The following is a 20,653-nucleotide window of genomic DNA, read 5'->3' as shown; positions in this document are numbered from 1 at the left end:
TCTCTAGAATAAAAGGGAGTTTATGTTCTGCATACCAGGGAGGATTGCTCTGAGTTGAGAAGCAGTCATAAGTCCCTAGTAATCATAGATTTAACCTCCTCTGAGGACCTGACAGCCTGCCACCTGAAAACCAGAATATCAGCCAGACAGGCCACCCCCTCGTGTTAGGAGAGTTAAGTTTAGCAGGCTCTCTTCCCTTTCTGAAGTGGACATGAAACCCAGGAAGACTTTATAGCTAGAAGCAAGAAGATACTAGGAATTGAACTGGGTAAAGGAAAAAAGAGGAGGGTTCCTGTAGTTCCACAAGATAAAAGCCCAGCCCTGGGGCACTAGAGCTTGTAAAGTGAGCGTAGCCAGACTCCTTTCTGACTCCGAAGCCCTGGAGGCTTTGTTCTGGCCCAGGCGCCTCGACGCCAGCGCTGCTTGCTCAGGGTCCCTCAGAATGGGAGCTAAGACTACCTCAGCTCTTTGCTTCAACCACTTGGGGTCTGGACGCCGCGAAGCCTCTTTTTTCCCCCTTTGCCACTGGGGGAGTCGAGCTTGGCAGCTAGCACATCAAATGACAGCTTTAAGGCGGAAGGGGTGGGGGCACTCCCTCCCCACTCCTGCTGCAGTGGGTCGCCTCTTTCACTTAGCACTCCCTGGCGCCTGGAGTTGGTACTGGCAGTGAGAGAGAGGTTCACAGACTGCGACCCTACCCAGCCCCTGACGCTCTGATCTCCCACAAGGCTGATATGCTTGCAAAGATCTGTCCTGCCCTTTCCAGACCCCTTGGAACTGACGGTTCCGAACTCTCTAAGTCGGCTTTCTTGCTGCACCTAACTTGCCCCGGACCCGTAGGGGGGACGTAGTGGGGCGTACAAGGCCGGGATTTTGGCTACGCCCGATGGGGGAGTAGTGCTGGTGCAGAGGTGCCAGGCCACGGAGGGTCAACGGGACCTCTGGCCTGACCACGCGGCTTCAAGTTTCCATGGGCACAAGGTTGTGCAATTGAGAGCAGAGCGAGAGCCGTGGGCGCCTCGGAAAACAAGGCGAGCCCATAAACAAAGCCACGTGGCCTCGGGGCGCAAGGGGGGCCGGGCTAAAAGCAGGCGGCTCTTCCGGCAACAAAGAGCCGGGGCAGCGGCCCGAGATAAATACTGCGCTCCGGCAGCCGCGCAGCATTCCCGGAGTCAGGACGCCACACGCGACCCTCCCCGGCGCCTGAACCCCGGAGAGTGCAACGACCCCCGCGCGCCTACCCAGGACCCGCAGCCCTCCACACTAGTTCCCCCACTCTTGTCCCGGCCGCCGCCTGCTTTCCCCAGCATCTTCCCAGCGCGGCGCATCCCCCTGGGCAAGCCGGGCCAGTTCCTGGCTGTCAGTCCGTCCGGTCTGTCGGTCGCGTCCGCGCTCGGTACCATGCCGTTCCTTGGTCAGGACTGGCGATCCCCGGGCCAGAGCTGGGTGAAGACTGCGGACGGCTGGAAGCGCTTCTTGGATGAGAAAAGTGGAGGCTTCGTGAGCGACCTTAGCAGGTGAGGACATTCGCCGACTTCCACAAAACAGATCTTAGCTGGGGGGGGGGGGGGGGGTCGAGGGGGGAGGTGTGCACCTCAGGGGCAGGTGAAGGAGGACCAGCAGATCTGGGCCAGAATAAAGAGGGGGCTTCCGGCTGAAGGAACAGTAGCGAGGTACTGGGATTTCTGCAAAGGTCCCCAGAACACGAGATGGGCAATTTAGCGTTTCCTCCTGATTAAGGTCAGTGTCACCCAGAAGAAAAGGTTCCATACAGAATCCGGGATCCGATCTGGCAATCGGGGATTATGTCCCTAAACACTTAAACACAGGCGCACAACTCACAGACTCTTTAGATCCGGAATCACAGTTACTGCTTTAAGCGGTCGGTCGCTAGCAACTTGGCTTGTTTGCCTTTCACTGTCCTGTGACAGAACCCAAAGAGTACAAGAGCATATTAGTCACAAGCCGGATGATGGGATTGGTCTTGGGCCCTGCCCTGAGTGCATAAAGGCTCTTCCCACGCACAGTCCACGGCTGAGTGGGCCTAGAGAAAAAGGGTAACGGGGGTGGGGGAAGGGACAGCCGATGGACCCCGGGACAACACGGGACAACAGCCCTCCTGGGCAGACTTGTGGAGCAGGTCCTTTGTGGTAACGCTTAGGGGCTGCGGAGGGAGCTTCAGGAGGACCAGGCACTTGCCGGAGCCCTTTCCAGTTTTTTTACCATGAGCACACTCCCATCCTTAGTGGGGCCTGCCAGCTACAGAAAGACCACCCAGACTTGAAGTTTCACCTGAGTTCCATCGTCTAGTGGAAAATCTGAGGTCGCAATAAGTGTACACTCATAAATTATGAGGTTGAGAATCAGTGCCCAACCTGGACAGCTGACTCTCTGAGACGCCTGAGGAACCGATAGAAATTTGTTTGGAGGGGCTGGTGCAGTTGAGGTCACCTTTAGATGCTTTCCCCTCCCACTTTCCTTTGGTTAAGACACCGCACATGCTCGCACGCGCGTACACACACTCACACACACACACCTGCATCCTTAAGCTGACTTCACTAGAGAATTTGGTGAGTGGACCGGGTCCCACTGAGTGAGATTTGCCAATGGTTGTTTGATAATTATCAAGAAACTGTGGTTGTATGAGCGGTGTGACCTCCAGTGTCTCCCATTTGTTTGTGATTTGTAATGCTTGAATTCCCTTTGTCTCTTAATGAGGTGAAACAAATCACTGTACTTGCGGCCTTCCAGGAAAGCAAATATATTTGACTTTGTGTTAGTTCCTTTGAGGAAATCCCAGGGGAGTTTAGAACACTATAAAGAAATCTTAGTCACAGAAAATCAGCTAAATTACCAATCATTGTCACCTGACTGTTTTCCAGCAAATGAAATGAACAGTTACACCTAATATTCTTTCCTCAACTATGTGAGAAGGGAGTACACCAGAAGCTTACTCCTAGGAACCATCTTAGGAGCCTGAATCTAGTATCCCAGCTCTTTGTTTCTGTATAAACAAAAAAAGCTTAACTTCTTTTCAGGGTGATGAAGCAGGGTCCAGCCCACTGTGTTTCAGCAGGCTGGGAACTAAAATGGAGACACCCCAGTTCATCTGAATGCTCACCCCATCCTATTCCAAAAGATCTGAAGATGAGTTAAACCTACCTCTGAGGCCCGGAGATAATGGACACCTTTAATCCCAGTACTTGGGAGGCAGAGACAGCTGGGTCTCTGAATTCAAGGCCAGATTGGTCTACAGAGTTGATTTTCATGACAGCCAGGGTTACATCGAGAAAACAAAACAAAACCCAGTCCTTTTGTCCCTTCCTGATCCCCTTTCTTTTCTTGCCTGTCACACCTGTGAGCTGAAACTGTCACTCACAGTCATGGTCTCAGCAGTGATCAATACAGTTACCACCTGCGGTCCTCTGCTGAGTCACAGTTGAGGAATGATTTGGTCATCTGCCTCTCAAGCAGAGCAGCTGACTGGTTTGTAGGGTATTTTTCCCCCCAGCAACCATAAACAATCACCTCCTTCCATAACAGAAGAGTCTGCCAACTTCTTAAAAGCAGTAGCCTTCTGAGTCTGGGTTTGTGATCTCAGATCTCTCTCTTTCCATCATGGGTTTCCTGTGATGTAAGGTTTGGGCCCAGTGCCTGGCCGCACAGGTGAGCTTGAATGTCCTCTGTTGTTCTAAGGAAACAAAAGGCATAGAAAAGGGGGTGAGTGACTGTAAACTGAACTACTGAGGCTTCTCTAATTCCAGGACCATCCTGAAAGTTGCCCAGCAAGAGTGAAGAATAAAGGCATCCTCTGGCAGGGTTATTGTTTAAAGTAAACCATAGCTTGTGTGCACAGTACACCTGTTATATAGACTCTGCTGGCCATTGTCTCTGTGGTCCAGGGCTCTGCCCTCCAACAGCCAAATGTTACAGAGTAGCCAATGCCTCCTGAGAAAATAGAAGGATTTAGATAAGTTTAAAGCTGACCCCTTAAAAAGTTGCAACTGAGTCCAGCTGTGCACACCTTTTATCCCAGCACAGAGGTGGAGATCAGCATGGTCTATAGAGCAAGACAGCCAGGGCTACACAGAGAAACCATCTCTGAAAACAAAACAAAAAGTGGAAACTATAAGATAAAGAAGGGGTGGCAAGTGTTAGGTTTGTGAGGCAGATTAGAATTTCAAGGAAGGAACACTCTATGAGCTGGAGCCATCCAAGAATGCTTCAAGGAAGTGGTGGTTGAGATGACCCACACTGCCTCCTCCCCAGCCACCCCTGCTCCACCCCAACTCCAGAATGAGTAATCTCAACTCTCTTCTCCAAGCCTGCACTTCTGTTAAAAGTCTATTCCAGTGTTACATACTGTGTGTGTGTTGCTAAGGCTGGCTCAGGAAGGAGGAAGTTGGCCTTGATACCTTGAATAAAAATAACATATTTTTACAAGCACTTATCCTGTGCAGGACAGTATTGTAATAAGCCTGTTTCCCCAAAGCAATCCAGGAAGTAGCCTTTTCAAGTTTAGCAATCTAGATATGACTTTTGAGCATCAAAATCTAACTTTACGTAATCAGGGCTATATAACTGCTTTGGGTCTAGAAATGGTTTTAAGTGTTTTTCTTAATTACAAATGAAATAAGAAATAAGGCTCACATTTCCCATTTTCTCCATTATCTGCTGCACAAATGCCCCTATTTGTTGTCTTTGAAAACTTTCCACTTCTACAGTTGCCTTATAGTATTTTGTATGTGTTTGATGGTGATGTGGGGGAGGGCTTTTTCCTTATTCTTGGCCTGTGCCTGTAAACATCAAAATTAGTAAGAAGTAGTTACAAAGTAACAACTTGAGGATTCATAAGAAGTAGTTACAAAGTAACAACTTGAGGATTCATAAGAAGTAGTTACAAAGTAACAATTCCTCAATTATTATTGCATTTGGTAAATGAAACCAACCCCTTGAAATGGTTTTGCTTATTTTAAAAACATTTTATATATGTGCCATGATTTGTAAATGGTGGTTGTTTTTCTTGTTAAATTTTTGAGTTGTAATTTTCCATTGATTTTGCATTTCCTGGAGCAAGACATAACTGAAGTCTCAAAATAGCCACTGAATATATTATTGCTTAAAAGAAAACATAAGTAGACAACACAAATAAATTTTGCAGCCTTGCTCCCAAGCCTCCAGAATTTAAACCCTGTGTTTAAAACTTTTCTACACTCTTCATCAAGAGAGCATCATCAGTGGTTTGCAATCCTTCTCGGATTGGCTTTTGAAATGAGTCACTCCAACTTAAAGCAGTTCCTTCTTGTATCCATGAAGAAAGCAAATGCTCAAATCCCCTTGAACACTTTTCATTAGAAAGTCACTATCTGTGCCTAATGCTGTTGCAGACCCATATATGTATGGCTCAAAATAAGATGGCTTTGTTTTGTGCTTCTCTACATATGGAATTTTTACCATAGTTTATAAGGCATACAAACTTCATCACCATGTAGTATGGTGATACAGGCTGTGTGTGTCTGTGCATATTTCTTTAAAAATAAGCCTTCCCGGGTATTTTTGTACACAAAATGTTCTATCTTTGTTTTCTGAAACTTTGGGACATCAGGGACCACTCAATTGACTTTCCATCTTTTCCTCTCTCTCAGCTTTGATTAAAATTCTTTAAGTCAGCCTCCGAGAATCAGAGTTCTACTGTTTTGTTTTGCCCCTTTTCTTCCTGCTGCCCTGAAGCAGATTGTCCCTGGTTAGTTACTTTGTACCCCACCCCTCACAGCCATGCAAGCAGACACACACACACACACACACACATACACACACACACACACACACACACACACACACACACACACACACACACACACGAGCCCAACCCAAAACACTCACCCTTGGCTCAGTTAAGTAATGGCCTCTGAGAGAGTTCATTTCTGCAACACCCAGTCTGAAACCTAAAAATACCCTGTTTCCCTGAATGAAAAAGAGAAGGCTAAAGACATTAGGGAACTCAATCAATGGTATTAGGTATGGCTGGGAGAAGGAAAATAAACTATTGACTGGTGGTTCATCAAGTTTCTCCCTGTAGATTCTAAAAGCAGCACAGGGTAGCTAGCTGTGATGTTAGCGTGTCAGGAAGACACTTAGGCAAGTCTTACTGAGACACCAGTCACAATGAAAGAACACTGGACACTGTTTCCGTCCCTCCTTTCCCATCTATCATTTACGAAAAGCAGTAACCTGAAAGGGGTATATATGCTTATTATATTCATCCCCACAAAAAAATACAAATCACATTTTAAAACCTGCAGAGAACATCAGAAAATTTAAGGTCTCTTAATACATTAGTGGACACACACACCACACACCTAATTTGTTCAGGTTGTTGTTATAAATCCTGCCCACCTCTTGGGGTTTAGGCAGGGAACCCGTTCTCCTGTTAAATTTTAGTATTTCCTCCCCATTATTTTTGTAGAAAGTATTCAGAGATTTTCCTTAAATCATGAGACTATCACCCTTATTCCCATGACACCTCAGCTTGCTAAGGGAAGTTGGTACCTGCCAAAGGTGGACTAGCCCCATCCTTCAGTGATCTACTGGATTAGTATATTTGAGGTCTTTTCAGCCCTTCTAAGCTTATGAATTAAAAATTTTCTGGTTTCTATTAGGAATCTTAACCCTCCAGCCTGAAACCTAAACACCTGTATGCAAAATACCTGCTTGAAAGGGAGTTCAGATGTTCATAGCTGTGATCATGTTTTAAAGACAGGACAGGATAACAGCTTGGTTATCCATTACATGGATGAATTGTATAATATGTGAATTATAGCTCGGTGAAACCATTTATAAAGAGTAGGGTGTGATAGCACACACCACAGTCCTAGCATTCTATACACCCAGTATTGGGGGCTGAGGCTGAGGACCACTATGTTCAAAACTAGCCTGTACTCCGTAGTAATTCAAGGCCATCCTGATACACATAGTGAGACCTGTCTCAAAAAGAGGGGAGAGATGGGATGTTGGAGATGATGGGAAAGAAGAATAAAGAGGAGAGCAAGAGGAAGGGTAGGACGGAGGGAGGATGGGTAGGGAAAAGAGAAGAAGAAGCCATGGCAGCTTGGTGTAGATGCTCTGTGTCTTGCAGAATGCAGGCATTGTGTGACACAGTGACACCAGCCATCGCCCTCCCCTGTTCAGCCCTTTTGTTTAAAGGGACATCGTAATGTCCTGCATCGCTCTTAGAGAGTATAGTACTCTGTATCAAATTATAATGGAAAGCCCTGTTAGGGAATTCAAAAGAAACACATGCCCCCATCCCAGCCTTCCACATGGAGGTGGTAGAATTTTTACTAATAGAAATCTGTCTGCCTGAAGTGCTGTTTGTTTTATTTTTATTTTTTGGTTTTTTTTTTTTAAAGATGATTTTATTGTTTTGTCTGGGAAGCATATATGTTGGTGTGTTTTGTAATCCAGTGAATTATTTATAGCTATTTACAGTTATAGTTGCTGCCCTCTTCTCTTCCATTTCAGTTACCGCAACAAGGATGTGTATAGTAAGGAGAATCTGTTCAACAGCCTGAACTATGATGTCGCAGCCAAGAAGAGAAAGAAGGACATACAGAACAGCAAAACCAAAACCCAGTGTGAGTCATTTGTCTTGAATATAAGAAGAAAGGTGTCTGGGGATGGAGCTCCCTTGGAAGAGTACCTGCCTAGGAAGCAAAAGTCCCAGGTTCAGATCCTTAGGACTGCATAAATTAGACATGGTGGCTCTGGCTTGGCCTCCTGGAGCAAATTCAAAGCCAGCCTAGAGCTGCCTCAAAAGAAAAGGAAAGGCTGTCTGATGATTCTTTCCTTCTTAAAAAAGATTCATTCATTTGTTCATTCATTCATTTATTTGTATATGTTCTCTCTGCATGTATGCCTGCTTGACAAAAGGCATCAGATCCCATTACAGATGGTTGTGAGCCACCATGTGGTTGCTGGGAATCGAACTCGGGACCTCTGCAAAAACAGTCAGCGATCTAAACCTCATCTCTTCAGCCTCGCTGTTTGATGGTTCTTATGAATGGTTCTTGAAAAACAAACTAGTAGCTCTCTTATTTGACAGCTAGCTGCTCTGATGCCTCTGACCTTACTGAGTGAGGTTTCTCAACTGTGCATTTCCCAGGCAAAATCAGCAATACTTTGCTGTTCAAAGGTCTCTGCCAGTTGAGTTTATCCCTGCTTGTCACTTGCATTTGACCTAGGACAGTTGAGTTTCCAGCTGTGTTTGGAGGCTTTGGAGGTAGAATTGGGAGACTGAGACTGTTACTCAGTGCTTGCCTCCCAGGCTGAGCTCAGGCCCGTCCTCAGTACTGAATGAGTTTAGGCGCTGTGGCTCTCCTCTCTCAGCTCTTGGAAGGTAGAAGTGGGGAGACAGAAGTTTAAAAAAAAAAAAGACAAAATAACAAAGGGGTTCAGGATTAGCTCAGTGGGCCCTGGGTTCAGGCCTCAGCTCCAGGAGGTTGGAGGGAGGGCAGACAAAATAACCGAAGTTTTAAAGTTGCTCAGGATCACATCAGCTACACACTGAGTCTAAGGCCAACCTAAAATACATGGACTCTGTCTCAAAATGTAAACCGATGGAAAAAGAAAATAGGTGTGTCACTCTTGGACAAATGACATTCACGAGATCTAGATACTTATGTGTTAACAGAGGTTCTGTTTAAAAACATGAATTATAAATTATTCTAATTTAATCCACTTGATCTGCATGTTACCTGTTCTGTATCTACTTTTTATGGCCTTGTATACATTTATGCTTGTCATTTAAAACAAAGGCACTGGAGTGTTAGATTATCTTTTTAATGTGGAGCTTTGAGAACACTGCATCTGATATCAAAGATTCAGATTGCTTCAGTTGAAGCAAATTATAGATCCAATATTTAGACCCCACAGAAATTGAGTATTTTTATTCTCTTAGATTGTTGGTGAAGTCTTTTTTTCTCCTTCTGTAGATTTCCATCAGGAAAAGTGGATCTATGTTCACAAAGGGAGTACTAAGGAGGTAAGCGGCACCACCCACTTACTAAAAAGCCCCATGCCTAGTCACCTTAGTAACCCCATGCTGTGCCTTCCTAAGAGAGAATTGGTAAACAACAGTCCTTTAATTCCAACAGAAGGTGTGAGGGTATCCACTTTCTGTCGGGGTGGGGAGGAGAGAGGAAAGAGCTCTCTTTGGATTTCAGCTTGGCTAGAGCTTAGCTTTGAGAGAACCAACCATTAAATTTAGCAGGTCTTTCCAGTACCTGCCCTTTGAGCTGTAGGTAGGTACAATACCTTCCTCAAGCTATCTTCTATGGCACGTGGTAAAACAAAAAGCAATTATGATAGAGAGATGGCATTCCTATTTCTCTCACGGACCATGGAAAACACCTTGTTTCTCTGACATCAGACCCAGAGAGGGTGGATCAGTGACAAACCCAAATCACCCAGAAACTTGGGACAGGATGAGATGATATGGCAGAACTCTGTCTTCCCAGTTCCCTGTACATCCACACTAAAAGCCCACAGCTCATTTTCTCTCTCACAAAGCAAAGGGTTACCAGTGACTGTGGTGTGTTGCTGCAGGGGAGGCTGGTAGAGCCCATCCTCTCTCCATGATGATTTAACAGACATGCTCACAACCCACATAGCCTGTACTCAGTTCTGACACACTGCGATTAGCACTTCCAGAGGGCCAGAGTGGCACTAGTCATGAAAGGGGGTATCCACAGGTTAGTCCCCAACAGAAGAAGATGTGAGCGGTACCACCCACTTTGTGTCTCCTGGGATTCAGATGCAGGAAGAAAGGCAAAACCTGGTTCTGTAAATGAGTAGCCAACTGGTTCAGTGGAGTCCTCTGGACTGTACTAGAGAATAGCCTGTGCCTGGCAGGAGTAACGTATGCTCTGCCCCACTCACATGCAGCGCCATGGATACTGTACTTTGGGGGAAGCTTTCAACAGATTGGACTTCTCGACTGCCATCCTGGATTCCAGAAGATTCAACTATGTAGTCAGGGTGAGTCTCAAGAGCCTACACTTATCCAAACTCTTGAATTGGATTCTTAACATTCATGTTGTCCTGGGTGGAGGAGAGAGAGATTGATTGACTGACTGACTGACTGATTGATTGATTTTCATGGCCCTAAGAGTTCTAAGAGTTTCAGGACAAGCAGAAAACAACTTTTCCCCAACCCCCAATACCTGAGGGTAGCTAGCTATGCTATTATCTCTGAGATGCACCCCCTCAGACATGCAGTGCCATAATTCCTCAGTGAATCTGTTCATAGGTAAGGCCACCCCAAGTGAAAATCCACTCCTGGTCCTCTCACACCTACCCCATCTAAGTAGCAGGCAGCAAGCAACACAAGTGAAGAAGAGCTTCTCGGGAAATAAACCCCAGATTAAACTTGTATGGGAACCTGATTGTTCTCACTCTCCTGTTGTGGTCATTTAGGCCACAAAATGGTTGAGCTCAAAGCCCCCATTGTGGTCCACTCATGCCTCCCACCTCATACTGAGTCTCCATCTACCTACATCTAATACCTTCTTTGTGGTCTATTGCTTTTGAAACTGTTAATGAAGTAGCACACATGAGTTTAACACGACTTTAAAGCTATTAAGTCTCATCTGGGTGATTGTTTTTCATGAACACATGCACACACACACACACACCATTGTACATTTTTTTTTACTGATAGTTCACCCTGGGAGGAAGCAGCTGTTTAGGTTTAGGGCTCTGGAGTGAAAGGGAATTTTCTCCTGTGGGGGTGGCTTGGTTTAGCTTTTGTTTTCTTTTTCTGGGTTGTGCAGCTTCTAAGTGTCCATAACACAGTCAGATGACTGAAGAGACTCAGCCAAAGGGATGACATTCAAGCCCCCTTGAGGCCTGGTTCATTCACCTGTCATCTGGGCAGATGCAGGCTGCCTGGACAGAGTGACCTGGCAAAAGCCCAGGCCTTCAAGCAGCAGATTGGAAGCCCTGGGCTGAGTTCATGACGTATGGGCAGTTCTGTTCACTCTCTGACTGAGCTATTCTTCAGTCCAAGAGGGATAAAAATAAGAGCCCTTCTTGGGCAAAATGTTCCTGTCATTCGGCATGACTCCACTGGTCTAGAGAGGTCATCTAGTCCTTGCAATGCCTGCAAACTAGTCTGGATGGTTGGAAATGGTCCCGGGAGATCTGGAAACTTCTGTTGCTAAGAATATGACTACTTTCCATCATCTGTGTTTAAAGGAGGCACTCGGATCTGATTTCGTGTTACAAATTGATCATCAGAATGATCTGGTTTGGGGTGGCTTTTCTTTTCTTCCCACCTACTTTTCTTTTCAGAAATAAAGCAGAGGGCCCAGATTATAACAGCCATCATTTTTCACCTCTGTTCTATTCAGTGTTCCTATGAATGGTGGGTGCTTATATAATTTCCATGTAAACAAATGGTATAGCCAGGCAACTGACTCACCTGATGTCACAGGACTATAGAAGGAACAAAATGTGGATATGAAAGCTGGGTGTTCTTAAGAGCTCATACATGTATCTGCCTCCCTGGGTTCTTTGTAAGCAGGGGCTTAAAGTAAATGTCCTGAAGTCAGGCCCCATTTGGTTTCCTCTTCCGTAAGAGGATTGTCCCCAGTTTCAAAGGGAAAGTGTCTAAATCCCAAGACACTTTTACATATAGGTGAACTCTGCAGATTACAGCCAGTCGTGCAGACTCAGCCACAAATATTTAATATTGCCTGCTTACCAAAACCACTCTTGAGCCCCATAAAAAGAGGGTTGGAGGTTGGAAACTCAGAACAGCAGCTGACTGGCCTCAGCATTGGCTGCACATTGTAATCACCTAGGCAGCTGGTAGGTGTGGGCACCCACCCCAAGAGCTTCTGAAGTAATTAATTGTAGGTTGTGTGCAGGTGTTAGCATCTTTTAAATATCCATCAGGGAAATCCCAGTGAGTTTTAGAGTCTGCAAACTAATTGAAGAATTTATTCAGGGCCCAAATGTTGTATTATGCATATGAACTTTTTAAAAACAGTATACACAGCATCAAACTGACTTCTGGGGGGTGTACTGTGGTCTGTGTGCCATGCATAATGGAAAGAGAGGGAGCCCCTCCCACTTTCCAGCTCCAAGTCCAAGCCATAAATAAATAAATTGCTTTGTCCCTCTAACCTATGATACTGTGTCAAAGCCTTTCTCTGAGACTGGGAAGTTACAGTGTGAAGATGAAGAGGAAGGGTGTGGGAAATGCTCTTTAAGTTTCAGTGATTGAAGTATGTGAAGCCATCTTTCATGATCGATTAAAATGATCTGGGTGTGCAGATGAGGGAGGTACAGTTAAGGATCGGCCTATTTGCAGTGGGACTAGTGAGGTGCTAAAAATAGCTGAATGTCTTTGGTTTTGGATTCTTACTCTTTCTGCAGTGTGTCTTGATAACTTACCAAAACACTCATTCCTCAGTGGATCCCTTAGTGTAGTTCTTTACTTGATGTGGCTGAATACACTGTAAGGTATAACTGTAATTGAATTTGGCCTTATATAATTAATAAGGTGTTAAATTATGCACAACCCAACAATCAGTGCATGCAGTTTTACTGGAGACTATGCTTGTCACAGTTGTCTATCGATCTTTCTGTGCTAAAGGGAAGTTGGATTCAGAGTTGAATTAGGGTCCAGTTAGAGTCCAGTTCTTGTGGCCTTGAAGTCTGGAACAAACAGTGTTTTTTAAGAATGTTTTGACCTCTACTGCATCTAGTTGGTGAGTTGGGAAATATGTACTACAGTTACCTGAGCTATCATCATAAGACAGAGTTTGAGGAGGTAGCCTGCTAAGTCTCAGGAAGTATGATCATTGGGAGCAGCTTATCCAAGAAGGACAAGCAGGAAGAAGTAAGTGTGGTTTGAACAAGTTTTGAGTAGCAATAAAACTCAAGGCACCTGGAGAAGGCAGGCAGGTCTCCTGCCTATCCCGAGCCTAGTGACTAGAATATCTGAGCATATGGGACCAGCAGAGGCTGCTGGCATGCCCAGTTTACACATGTGCCTGGGCAAACCTGTCATGCCCCTTGTAAAATGGGAGGGATGGTCATAGACACCCCACTCTCTCAAAGCTGTAGCTAGCATTAAATAAGATAATGTGTGAGGTATTCAAGCCTAAGAAGTAGGTGAGTGTTGGTGATGATTCATTGGTTAAATATGTCTAAGCCAGGAGCTGGACTTGAGGAGAGGCTCTGAGTGTGAGACTTCTTCATGTTATGTCATCTGGTAGCCAGGAGGGATCCACTGAAGAAAGTCAGGGAAGAGAGAATGTTGCAAAGGTTATGTTAGTGAATTATGGCAGCTTCTGACATTAAACCAGTTCTCAGCTATCTCTCTGCAGTCTATACATCTGCTTCTTTGACGAGGTCAGGCTGTTTAGTAGGCAGATGTACTAAACTCATCTTGAAGAGGAGAAAGCAAATGTCAGGGAATCGAGTGATTTGTACAAGTTTGCGTAGACATGGGAGATCCAACCCTGATCCTGTGTCCTGTGGTCCTATACTGGTGCCCTCCACCGTATGCTCAGATGGAGAAATTCAGAATGGAGTCTCCATTCTTTAATTTGGTGTGTGTGTGTGTGTGTGTGTGTGCGGTGTGTAATGCATACATGGAGGCCACAGGACAACTTCGGAGCATTGGTTCTCTACTTCCATCATGGGTTCCAGAATTGAGCTCAGGTCAGCCGCCTTATGTACAGCAAGCATGTTTACCTGTTGTACGTGCTCCCCTCTGTCTCTTCTATCACACACTGTCTGTATGCACATGGACACGTATTCATAGAAAAGGACCATGATGCCAAAATAAGTTTGGCCATCATTCTCCATTCTTCTATGGGATGGAAACCAGACCAGCCACCTGGCAACTATAGCTGCAATTATCAACCCAGGAAGTCCGTGCAGAACTTGAATACGCATTCCTGACTTGGGTAAACTGCCCCTGTGTGTGAGTAGAGGAAGGACAAAGAGAGCCTATCACCCTGTGCTGTTTATTCTCCGTGTCCCTCTGCAGCACAGAGCATCCTGAGCACAAGGCACATTCTTACTTTTTACCACACTACCACCCTAAGTCTATTTGAATATTTCTAGCAAGTTGCTGCATTCCCACAACCCCTCAAAAATGCATTTTCCAAAAAAACATGTTTCAGTTTAAGTCGATGGGTGGTTTGGCAAACAAAAGGCCAGATACGAGCCAATGGGTCAAATTTAAACCCAGTACTGAAATTAAGGGCATGCAGATGCCAAGCCTCAGTGGGCTGTGATATGCATAATAACCTGGCTCTTCAGGCAGGTTCCCTGGCCACAGTAACCTTGGATTAAATTGGTACTCTACGCACTTGGTGGCCTTCCTGAGATGGAGGGGCCTCAGCAATCAGGGCCTTAAAGATATTATTTGAATTCACATGTTTCCATATTTTTCTAACTGACTTTTCTTATCCCGTTTTGGAACTACTGGGTTAAAAAGATGGGTTTCTGTTTGCTTGCTGTTTTTTTGTTTTTGTGGGGACCCAGAATCTAAACACATAGTAATAAAGGTTTAGAAATATATTTTATATTGAAGTCCACCTTGGATTCTAGGCTGAGCCAATACTTACTACAGAATGAACAAGTGAACTGAACTTTTATGAGTTTAGTGCCCATCCAAGAAGGATGCTTACGAAGGAACTGATTCTATATGTGACCTAGAACTCAAAGCCTCCTGATTCTGTGAAACGTCGCCAATGACAAGGTTGGAAGAGTTGACATCATGCCCGTGCTGCCTTCTGTTCATGGCAAAATGCTTCAAGTGAATACTTTTGAAGCCCTAATTTGTACTGAACCCATGTAATTGTGGGCCTCAGCCCCTTGAGAATTTCATGGGACCTGGCCTCTGCTGCCAGGTGTTTTTTACAACTGCGTAAGCAATTGGACTTCTTGAAAGAAGCAGAACCTAAGATGCTTCCTTCAAGTTTGGCCAGGATTTCGCCAGATGGAGAGGCAGGCAGAAGGTTTTGCAGGAACAAACGGTGTGTGTAGAAACCTGGAGATGGGAAGGGCCAGAAGCAAAGGAAAGTGGTATAAACTGGAGGTGGGCATTCTAAAGTAAATGAGGCTATGCTGGAAGAATTGGAGAGGCTCCCTGTAAACAGCACAGTGAGGAAGACATGACTGCTCAGAGCTGCACAGCAGAAACCAGGGACCCTTTGTAAATTCTAAAGTAACTGAAATAGTTGAAAGGTGGAGAGACAAGTTTCTCTTGCTGAGAAGACAACTAATTTATATAAATTTGGCCCTCCTCGCCATCCTAACTCTCTTCGTTCAACAGCTGTTTCACTTGCAAATAATATTTACCCAATCTTGACACGCCTGGAGATTATTAATGTGGCTGAAATTTTTGTTCTTACAATCTGCCAGTGTTCAAGCTCAAAGTCAGGACAAAACTTTCCAGGTATGTGATCTGTGTTATCCATTGAATAAATAAGGATCTTGGAAGCACACAGTACTCAGTGCAGGCAGAGGTGCTGCCTAATGTAACTGAAGGCTTGTTATAAATGATGCCGTCTTCCAGTGGACACCCAATTTGGGCACTGAACACGGGAGGTATAGCACAGGCTTCCTTCCTCTACTTTTGATCCTGCTGGCAGATTTTCCATGCAAGGAACGGAGTTTCTCTTCCTAGGAGATGAAAGAGTGCAGACACAACTCTATCCCATTCTCTTATTGTTTGCTTGTTTGTCTTTAGACAGGGTATCTGTGTTAACCAGGCTGGTCTTAAACTCACAGAGATCCACCTGGTCTCCCTCACAAGTGCTGTGATTAAAGGAGTGTGCCATTACACCCAGCCAAGACACAAATATACTCTTATAAAGTCTTTTTGTTTTTGTTTTTCTGTGTTTTTTGTGTTTTTTTTTGAGACAGGGTTTCTCTGTGCACCCCTGGCTGTCCTGGAACTGGCTCTGTAGGCCAAGTTGGCCTCAAAACCCAGAGATCTACCTGCCTCTGCCTCCCAAGTACTGAGATTAAAGGCATGCACCACCATACCCAGCCAAAGCACAAATACAGTCTTATAGTCTTAACAGTATCCCTCAAGAGATAGAATATACATGGTTGAGCTCCATTTGGATTTGACCTTTTAAATTGACGGGAAGAAGAAGCTGCTATTTTTACCAATACTTCTGAAGGCTTAGTCGTCAGCATCTCTGTAGAGGTGGGGCTTGCTTGCCCTTCAGTATCTGAGATTTTTTTTTTCATGGTAGGTAACTTCCTCCTCAGCTCTCTGTGTATCACTCAGACACAGGATGACCTCTAGCCTGAAAGTCCATGCGATCTAGAATCATGTCATTTGACTATCATGAAAAACCTTATCCCAACCAGCAGGGCATCTGGGTCAACTCTTTCCAGATCCCTTCCAGAAATAATTTGACTCTCAGAAACAAATGTGTTTTTAAAAAATCAAGTACGTGTAGAGTGACTGGCGTGAAGTAGGCAGGGGTGAAATCGTAAACCTGGTTTCCTCTAGGGTTTTGGGGGAGCGCTTCTGATTGGATAGGCAGCAGGTGTGTAAAGCTCAGGAAAGCTGTGCATTGAGCAACGGTGAAGAGTCGGGAAAATTAGACGGGAGGGGAACAGGAGGGCTTGGTTTTCAAGTAAGATGTCAGGGGTGATTTCTCTGAGCTCCATCTGGGCAACAGTGGAACTAAGACCTGGGGGACGAGATGGAACCAAGCATGTAAATATGGAAGAGACAGAGACCCACAAATGGGGATGAACTTAACCTGTCCAAGGAATGCAGTTGGTCCGTATAGCCGAGACAGAATAAAATCAGGGTCCACTGTACAAAAAGACTGGAGAAGGGCAGAAAATAGGTCCAGGAGGGCCTTGTCAGTTGTGAAAAGAAGCTTGGGGATTTTTCCACATGCAGAGGGAAGGTGTCTGAAGATTTTGAGTAGGGAAGTGACATATATTTAAAAATATTCGTGCTAGGCTGGCAAGATGGCTCATCTGGTAAGACACTTGCTCCCAAGCCTGATGAATTCAGTTCCAGAGCCCACATATAGGTGAAAGTGGAGAACCAAACTTCCACACAGTGTTTCTTCCTGTCCACTCACATGTGATGGTATACACGCGCACACATACACACACACACACACACACACACACACACACACACACACACGTCTGTGTGTGTATATGTATGCTAATAAATTTAAGTGCTATACTAGGATAACTTGCAAAGGAAACCTGTTTTTCAATAAAGAACAATGGCGGGAAGGGAATTGCTTTCCCCTAGTGACTCTCCAAGCATCACATCAAACTGTAGATGACATACACTCTGATATAAACTGAGCTGATATATATATACTCTGAGATTTGCTTCACAGTTTTGCTTGCTGTTGTGGTAACAGCTTGCAACTAGACTTTTCTCCAGTCCATCAGCTCCAAAACTAGCATGAGCTGAGGCTGAAGGGCAGGATGTGGTTTGGGCATGTTGCGGCCAACTTCTCCCTCCAGTAGAAAAGCTTTATTTTTTCATTACACAGTGAGTCCTGCACCCAATGGCAGATCCACACACTGCCCACTCACAATGACATCATGGCACCCAGGGACAGCCTAGAGCTTGACTCTGTTCCCCTACACCTCTAACTCTCCTTCAACACAGCCACAAATTACTGGCACCTGAGCTAAAATTTGCTCAGCAGAAAACAGCTACTTCCAAACAAGACATTTTCCTCTACTCCCCTTTCCTTGTGGCTAAGGGCAAAGGATGTAGTTGGCTCAGTCGTCTTGGTAAACAAATTACTGGATACAGATCTACTCTCTGGGGCAAACAGCTCTCTTAGCAACAAAAATGATAGACAGATTCACCCCATCGTTAATATCACATGACACTATCTGCTGGTCCTTGGCAGTTGGGTTGCACTAGTGTAAGAGGGAGACTCCTTAGGTAACCTAAAACCATCACCTCTTCCTAAATGTGTACATAATATTTTCTGGACATCATTTCACCTCAGTGCGGGAGCCAATCACCAGTCAGCACAGTATTGTTGTAAAACTTCCAGATTCTTTCTGCAGATAATAACAAGTCGTGATGTTGATGCAGTTGTTAGAATAAAAATTTGGCCCTTACATGCCCAATTATTGATTATCTAAATACATATTCTCAGTTAGACATATCTGGACTCCTGCTGCTTAACAGCTCTGACCCTGAGTGTCTTCATTTGTGCAATGGGGAACTTAACCTCTTTGTTGTTGAAAACTGAGACCAAGTAGGTGAACTATGTTGCACCATCTCTGCATACAGTAAATATCCATCGTTTTTAGCAAAATATGACTGCATGGTTGAAGCATCTCTGCAAGTCATGACACATATCAACAGAGAGCTGTTAAATGCATCACAAATGTAATAATGATGTCAGAGGGATGTTGATGACATGTACATTTGAAATATAGTCTTTAAAGGAGCTATATTTTACCTTAGTCATTCCCTGTGTTCTGCCTGGCTATAATTTTACCTAGCTGTCTTTTCTGTGTTATGATAAAGAGCTGCAATAATGCTAAGTACATTTTTGATAACTGGTACTTTGTGAGGGCTTGATGATCTATTTGATCTTCACGACCATTCTTAAGGAAGTGGTATCATTATACAGAATTTATAGATAGAAAAAAAACTGAAGCCAGTAGTCTGACTCTAGGACCTTCACTTATAATCTCTATAGTATGTGTCCCAAGAGACCCCAGACCACATCTGGCCCTCCATTTATTTTTGTAAATAAAGTTTTGTTTATACACACAAGTGTGCACATTAATTTACATATTGTCTAGGGTTGTTTTTGTGCTACAACTGCACAGCTTTTTAGTATAAAAACTGTATGGCCCACAGTTACTATTTGGGAGCCAGATATGATAGTGCATTCCTTTAACCCTCCTAGCACTTGGGGAGGCAGAAGCATGTGAATCTCTGTGAGTTCAATGCCAGCCTGGTCTACAGTATGAGTTCCAAGACATCCAGCACTATTACGCAGAGAAACCCTGCCTCAAAAAAACCACAAAGATCTAAAAACCAGTTTTTATTTGGCCCTTTAGATGGTCTGCCTACTCCAGCTGTCAGCCTTAAACTTCCCTAAAATATTGGTGTTGGGGAGAAGAATAAATTTAGTAGTGATAGTAATACTTGATGTTTGGTACTCTCCACATAAGTTTTGTTTTTCTCTGTATCTCACTTGATTCTCATAACAATCCTAGAGGCAGTCTTTTGTTATTGCTGTCTAGGTTTGTTTTTCCTGTAAGGAGTCTTTTTACTGTTGTTTTGTGTCTCCTGTGGGCAGTCTTTTTATTGTTGTTTTGTGTCTCCTGTATGTAGGGAGTCTTTTTTATGGGCATTTAGAAACCCAACAACAAGAGATCAGACCTTGCCATTCCCTGTCATCTGCCTCAGAGCTACAACTGAGCAGACACAGAGGTGACACTTGCTAAATGAATGACAGTTATTTAAAGGTCACCCAGACAGAGAATCCGATTCTCCTGTTCCAGGGCCCCACAGCTGCCTAGCAATGAAAGCGGGACTTTCCCTGAAGAGAGGGTGAGCCGGAGAGGTTACGTGTCACCCTCCTGACACTTGCCAGTTTGTTGTTCTGCCCCCTCCCTCCTCAGGTAATGAAGATAAGCTTAGCCCAAAGAGCTCTTTGCTTTCCCTAAACACAGAGCTGGTGAGGTTTCTTAGGTGCAGTCAGGACCTGCTGCAGAGGCTTTTTTATTTTTTATTTTCCTTGTGATTGGTGCCCTTTTAGATGAGGTTAAGACTGACTCTGGGAAGCTGGTGGTCACATGGCTCATGTTTTGGATGCATTTCTGGCTGATTGAAGGCTGCCCCCTGCCTCACCTCCTACTCAAGGATGAGTCACACCACTCAGCCGCCTGCCCTGCAGGAGCAGGCTCCAGACTTCCAGGCTTTCATTTTCTTTCATCTTGGTTTATGCTCGTCATGTGAGGCTCTGGGCATTAATAAACCATCAGCCTGGCCTTCTAGAGCCTGCCTTTGCTCAGGGAGAAAATGAAGGGTTTGTGTTCTTTTCCACTGTCACTGATTGGTGGCAGAACTGACCCAGGGGGGAGCACAGAGCCCAGCGGTCACTATGCATGGACAGAGCCTCCCCCACCCCACCCCACAACCCAGGATGCCTTGCCTGTCAGCATCAGTCCTGTCAGCTCCTGACTTCTAAGTTTAGGTCTCCAGCACTAAGCACAACACTGCAGTGTTTCCTCCTCCTCCTCCTCCTCCTCCTCCTCCTCCTCCTCCTCCTCCTCCTCCTCCTCCTCCTCCTTCTCCTCCTCCTCCTCCTCCTCCTCCTCCTCCTCCTCCTCCTCCTTCTCCTCCTCCTCCTCCTCCTCCTCCTCCTCCCCTTGCACATATGAAAGATACCACATCTCCATGAAGGCATGCAAGGTTCAGAATTTTTTGTTTCCAATTTAAAGTAAAATTATACTTAAGGAACTAGGTCTGTCTGTGTTTGACAAGGGTCCAAAGGACTCCATAAGGATGAATGTTTAAATAAGGGCCTGGGACACAGAGGTACTCTGAACCACCTAGTGCTGTGCTTCTCAGCCTTCCTAATGCTGTGTGCGG

At 45.0% G+C, this 20,653-nt stretch overlaps 1 protein-coding gene across 1 annotated transcript in view; it reads left to right on the top strand.

The window, feature by feature from the left end:
• Positions 1 to 1,133: 1,133 nt before the first annotated feature.
• Positions 1,134 to 20,653, top strand: part of FBXO32 (F-box protein 32) — a 36,450-nt gene continuing 16,930 nt past the window's right edge. Inside the window, exons 1-4 of the mRNA XM_080909448.1 lie at positions 1,134 to 1,517; positions 7,522 to 7,634; positions 8,991 to 9,040; positions 9,943 to 10,035. Coding sequence (XP_080765574.1) covers positions 1,402 to 1,517; positions 7,522 to 7,634; positions 8,991 to 9,040; positions 9,943 to 10,035 — 372 coding nt within the window. The 5' untranslated portion in view covers positions 1,134 to 1,401. The remainder of the gene's footprint in view (positions 1,518 to 7,521; positions 7,635 to 8,990; positions 9,041 to 9,942; positions 10,036 to 20,653) is intronic.

The sequence above is a fragment of the Micromys minutus genome (assembly GCF_963924665.1).
Source record: "Micromys minutus genome assembly, chromosome: 33".
In the NCBI taxonomy this organism is placed as follows: Eukaryota; Metazoa; Chordata; class Mammalia; order Rodentia; family Muridae; genus Micromys; species Micromys minutus.
Note: the sequence above shows the minus strand (reverse complement) of the source record. Positions and strands in the feature narration are given on the sequence as shown.